Source organism: Lolium rigidum, chromosome 5 (assembly GCF_022539505.1).
Source record: "Lolium rigidum isolate FL_2022 chromosome 5, APGP_CSIRO_Lrig_0.1, whole genome shotgun sequence".
Classification (NCBI taxonomy): Eukaryota; Viridiplantae; Streptophyta; class Magnoliopsida; order Poales; family Poaceae; genus Lolium; species Lolium rigidum.
Window position 1 is genome coordinate 64,485,078 of NC_061512.1, and position 5,379 is coordinate 64,490,456.

Consider the following 5,379-nt stretch of genomic DNA (forward strand, 5'->3'; position numbering starts at 1 on the left):
CACTGAACATAAATAGATTTGCCAATTGTTATTCCCAAGCTTGAGCAGGTTCAGATGGTAGAATAGGGTCATACACATGTTCAGATGGTCGAATAGGGCCATACACAGATTCAGTCAAATGGGACTGATTCTGATGGTTATGTGGGGATTCATCCATATCTTCGGAGATAGGGCTCTGACTAATTTCTTTGTTAGGAACAGTATAGTCAACTCCATCATCTCCAACGAATATGTCATCATCATCTTCACGAGCAATAAGGACAGCAGGTTTATGTTTCTCCTTTTCACTTATGTTATTCTTTCGTTGGGGTGGATAGCTAGGTAAAGATCCTATATCCATGACCGTGGAGAATGGGAGGTAGAATTACTTTGACAACAACTCTTAAATACAAAAAAATAAATATCCAAGAAGCAGATTAGTAGATGCATCAATTATAACCAACTCAAAAGAAGACAGTATAATCAACCGTCAGCTTTTCTATCGGAAGAAAAGATTTAGAAAAACACGCAGCTGACCTTGCAAGGAAGAACCTTGATGGGGATGTATCCGCTCTCACCGATGGCGCTAGCCTGCTGCGGGCAGGTCTTGGAGGCGCCGGAACGGCCTTGGATTCGCGTAGGTATCCTCGCGGGGACAGGCGGACGGCGGCCTAGCTCTGTGTTGAACTCGTCGGAATCTAGATGGAGAGGGGACCTTAGAATAGTGAGGCGGGGGAGGAACGGCTGCACAGTTTTCTGGTGGCCATCGCTGGAGTCCGACTTCCAAGCCTCCAACCAGCACAGCCCATGGCGTTCTTCACGGCGGGAGAGCCTCACCTCTCCTCCGTGAGCCTCCTACGAGAGCATCCGGAAATTGAGCCTATATGACGCAGGTATGGATCTCCTGCCGATGTCAATGTTGGAAAGGTCAGTGCCGATTAACAGTGGAGGCGGCAATAATCGAAAGCGTAAGTGGCGATTTCGCAAGCCTGATAGAGGATGAGGGTGAGGAGGGGTCAGGAGCGAGAGTCGTGTCGTTTGTGGCTTTTCCTCGCACCCCGGTCTCTAGCGAGCAACACGCAAAGCATAGAACCGACATGAGGTTTGTGGCTTTTCCTCGCACCCCGGTCTCTAGCGAGCAACACGCAAAGCATAGAACCGACATGAGGTCCACCGGCACACCGCAGACGAGCGGTAACTCGCTTACAGGTAGGCCCCAGCTTGTGCCACGTCACAAGTAACCACAGACCAGCAGAACCCTGGGAGTTTAGAGCTCTTTAGAGATTTCATTAAGGGAAGATTATTATAAGTATATTCAAGTACACCACAAGAACCTAAAGAATACTTGTTGGGTGCAGTTTTTACTAAATCAAATGCTCGAGCAAAGTTTACACAGTTGCAGTGACCATTTGTTATCAGAGCGAATAAAAAAATGCTTGCAGAGTACATACTAACCAACAACACAGTTCTTATCAGATAACATTGTGGAACAATAGAAATGGGAGCAAAAAAGTCATTAATTTGGCCCAGTTCTAACATTACTTCAGATAGTTAGCACATTTAGTAAAACAATAACAGCCATCTCCAATAATATTAACAGCATGCTCTATCATCAGCCATACAATCCAACAAATTGAAGAACAAAAGACAAATCTTAGATCTATGATAATACAGTGAGAAGGAAAGCATCAAAGGGTGCCAACGTACATTTACTTCTCATCGATATAATATACAATCCTGACCAAAGCTTGCAACCAGGATCAACAATGATTAATATCAGTCTGTTCCAAAATATAAGACATTTTAGGAGTTCAAATGAAATCCCAAACTTCCAAGATGCCTTATGTTTAGGAACGAAGGTGGTAAATAATTAGTCATATGTCAAAAAATACGAAAGATGTCACTTGTGATCAAAGAGCACATGCATAAGATGACTTCAATGTCAATGACCTGCCAGTATGAATGACATAATTCCATACTCATTTTGCACATAGCACTAAACAGTACAACTTTTCAGAGAGACTGTGCATGTCCCTGCCTAGGTTACAGTGCTGATAGATAGTATAACAGAAAACTGACAACACAAATAGCTTAAACAGTTTGTGCTTTGTCACAAGATTCCAGGATACTACAAAATGAAGAATAAAAGCAGGAAACACAAGTATTAATCAAGTTTGGAAAAGGCAGAAAATGAGATGGGCAAGAACTACTCAACGGGGCAATCAATGTCGGTATCTACATATGAAGGGATCCGTTAGATCCAAATCACGGACATGGTTGATTTCTAAAATACGACGGAGACATCTATCAGTTGTAAAGTGAATCTGAGCACCTCTTGAAGCTCTGTTCTCAAACTTCAGCCTCCTAGACTCCTCTGCAGCAAATCCCCGATAGTAATCACCAGGGTGAATCTGAACTATCATTAACTCAAGCACTTTTGCATTCAGTACGAAGAATGTGACGAAGTCAACTTCTGACTTGATGCCCCGATAGGATCCCAATCCTATTGTTTTTAAGCGGATGTCAAAACATTTGATAAGATTCCGATGTTTACGACGCCATAAATTTTTCTCTGCTTGTACAGACTAGAAAAAGAACACAGACGGAAGAGAATGGACCATGTCAGAATGTTAATTAGATTAAGAAAAGAGTGCCAATAAATAATCGTCACCTGAATATACAACTTCTCTAAGCAGGGAAAGCATTTCATCAACTCAATAACTGTATCCAGATCAAGCAAAAACAAATCAATAGCTAACATATTGACAGTGCATAGCACCGCCGTCAGCCTATCAAGATGCAATCCCTACATCAAGCATGGAAGACAACATTAGGCCCACTGCAGATAATAAGTAATAATGTAATCTACAAAGAAATGCAGCTTAGAAGTCCAATGAAGGCAATAAGTAGAAGTACCTGAATAACTTGGGCAGGGCCATCCAAGGGACTTCTGGAGATGTCAGTAAGGCAGCCTATGGTCTTCAACTTAGGCGCTGAGGTCAATGATACATGCAAGCCATCAAATAGATCAAGACGGTGCAACCTTTCAAGGGAAGGGGCGTCCTCGATGATGAGTTCCTCGAGCTGGAGTTCATCTGTCAGCTGAGGACCAACACACACGCCGAAGCTTCTAAGGGTAAGGGAGTTGATCCGAATGCAACGGACGCCCGAGGTGCTGTGAATCAGCAAGCACTCCAGAGCAGGACACCCGGCAATCATGCTGTGCAGCGATGTCTCCGACATGACAGTGTTCTCAAGAGCGAGCTGCTTAAGCTGGGGAAAGTGAAGGGCCTGAGTAGCAGAGTCGGGGAGGTGGCATTTCCGGATGATGGCAACACGTAGGGTGGGTGAGAAGCGGAACGCAGATTCCGGGAGGGACGGCCACGGCCTTATTTTCTCATAGACGTCCAGGAACTCGAGCTCGCAAAGGCCGTCAAGAGTTGGGGAGCCAAGCCAGGTGTCGACGGCAGCCGGTCGGGAGCGGAGATAGTTCGCGGGGACGCACAACCGACGGCCGGGCCCCGGGTGGGTGGAGAGGACGCGAGGGATGAGGGCGGCGACGGCATGGTCATCGTTGGGGTTGTAGTAGCCGCCACGGCCGAGGCCGTCGCAGTCGAGGTTGAGGGAGCCGAGGCGCCAGAGGTGGCGCCACCGGGACGCGAGGATCTGGGTGCGGGCGCCGCCCTTGGTGGGGAGGAGGGAGATGATGTCGGCGAGGATGGGGTCCGGGAGGTCGCTGATGCGGTCGACGGCGGTGGGGCCTCCTTCCTCGCCTTGGCCCGCTCCGGGCGGCGGTTCTCGGGCGTGAGTGCCTCCCTCCGCCGTAGCCGCAGGCGGCTCTTCTAGTTTCCTCTTCCTCCGACTAGGACTCCCCGCCTCCATCTCCACCGCAGAACAGTGGAGGACTCTGGGTAGCACTGGGGGGAAGAGAAGTAGGTGGCGGCTAGGTTGAAGCAGCAGTCGCCGGAACCGAAGGTGGAGGTAGGGCGGCGGCGGCGGGGTGTGAAGACGAGCAGCACTGGATGAGGTACTTTTGGGCTGAATGTGCTCTGCGGACTGACTGGATACAAACCCTAGGCTCACACAAGATAGATGGGCTGGAGTGAAAATGTGAGTATCAAAGAAAAAAAAAAGTGAGCGAGCGGAAACCACAAATGGAGACCTAGCTTCACTGTAGCCTTGTATAAAAAAATTGAAATCAACATTTGTAGGTTTCAAAATAAAATCACAAAAAACTCCTAGGTGTAGATAGTGTTGAACTCTAATCTCAATTCAAAATTTGTTGTATTCTAGGCTACAAGAAAATGGCAATTTTAATAAACATTTAAGTTTTGAAAATGTGCCATTTCAGTGCACCTGGATAAACTAGGTTCCTTGTGATGGAATTGTCCCACTCAGTTTCAAGTGCTAGGCTTCAGGAGCGGAGCCATGTTGAAGAAAAATCGGGCCCAACCCACAACCAGTCTAGCTAAAATAGGTCATCAATGAAAAAATATACCATATTCTTTAGGCTAGCCCGTTCAAGTTTTTTTTAAAATATCCGCTAGTGCTAGGTTTGGTATGAGTGTTTGCATTTACCCAAATTTATTCTAGGATTTAACTGGCGTTGTTTCTTTAGCGGCAGGTGATGTGCCTATCAACAAAGAGACCTTGTGGTGACATTGTCAATATCTAGATCTCCCCTCTCGGTCTCTTAGAGGTTCTCATGTTTTTTAGCGTCTCCATTATACTGTGTTCTAAAAAAGGATCCACACATTTGTCATTTCCTCTCAGCCTATAATATAACACATTTTGGGTTGGGTTTTTGCGCACTAGTAGATTACATCATTATTATCTACACCTAGGATATTCTAAACTTTTTGAAACTTTCAAATGTTGTTTTCGATTTTTTTAAACAAGCTCCATGTAGCTCGGGAGCCATTTGTCCACTCTCAGTGAGCGAGTATTATTGTTTTTGTAACATCTTTTTTAGCGATTGTAACATCTTACATTATGAGATGGATCGAGTATAAAGTAACAACTAACAACTAGTGAGCTGAGAGGCCTCCCCAACCCGCATTTTTACCAGCTATATCCATATGCTAGATCCATGTGGCTGTGAAGCACAAAATATGCAGGCGTGCCTACGTGGCCAAAGCACGAACCCCCCGACCCCTAACTCAACACACAATATGTACAACATCAACTTAGCCATTAGTTTGTCTCATTCTCTTGCCCGATATATATGGTTACAGATTTGGGCGAGAGTGTTAACAAAAGGATGACGAGCCAGGACTCATGAGCATTTGCGGCATTTGCGGACCGACGACGAACGGGGATGGGGCTGCGGTGGAAGACTTAGGAAAGGGGTGGTGGTGGCCTGACCTCCCTCACGCCAATTCCAGGAGCACGATTAGGAGA

At 46.2% G+C, this 5,379-nt stretch overlaps 1 protein-coding gene across 1 annotated transcript; it reads right to left on the bottom strand.

Annotated features, from left to right (window-relative positions):
- Positions 1 to 1,938: 1,938 nt before the first annotated feature.
- On the bottom strand, positions 1,939 to 3,861 carry LOC124656034 (F-box/LRR-repeat protein At3g26922-like). Its single transcript, XM_047194846.1, has 3 exons — positions 2,896 to 3,861; positions 2,651 to 2,785; positions 1,939 to 2,564 (listed from the first exon to the last, which is right to left on the bottom strand). Exons 1-3 carry the CDS (start codon positions 3,859 to 3,861, stop codon positions 2,202 to 2,204), a joined length of 1,464 nt encoding a protein of 487 aa, XP_047050802.1. The 3' UTR covers positions 1,939 to 2,201.
- Between the last annotated feature and the right edge of the window lie 1,518 nt (positions 3,862 to 5,379).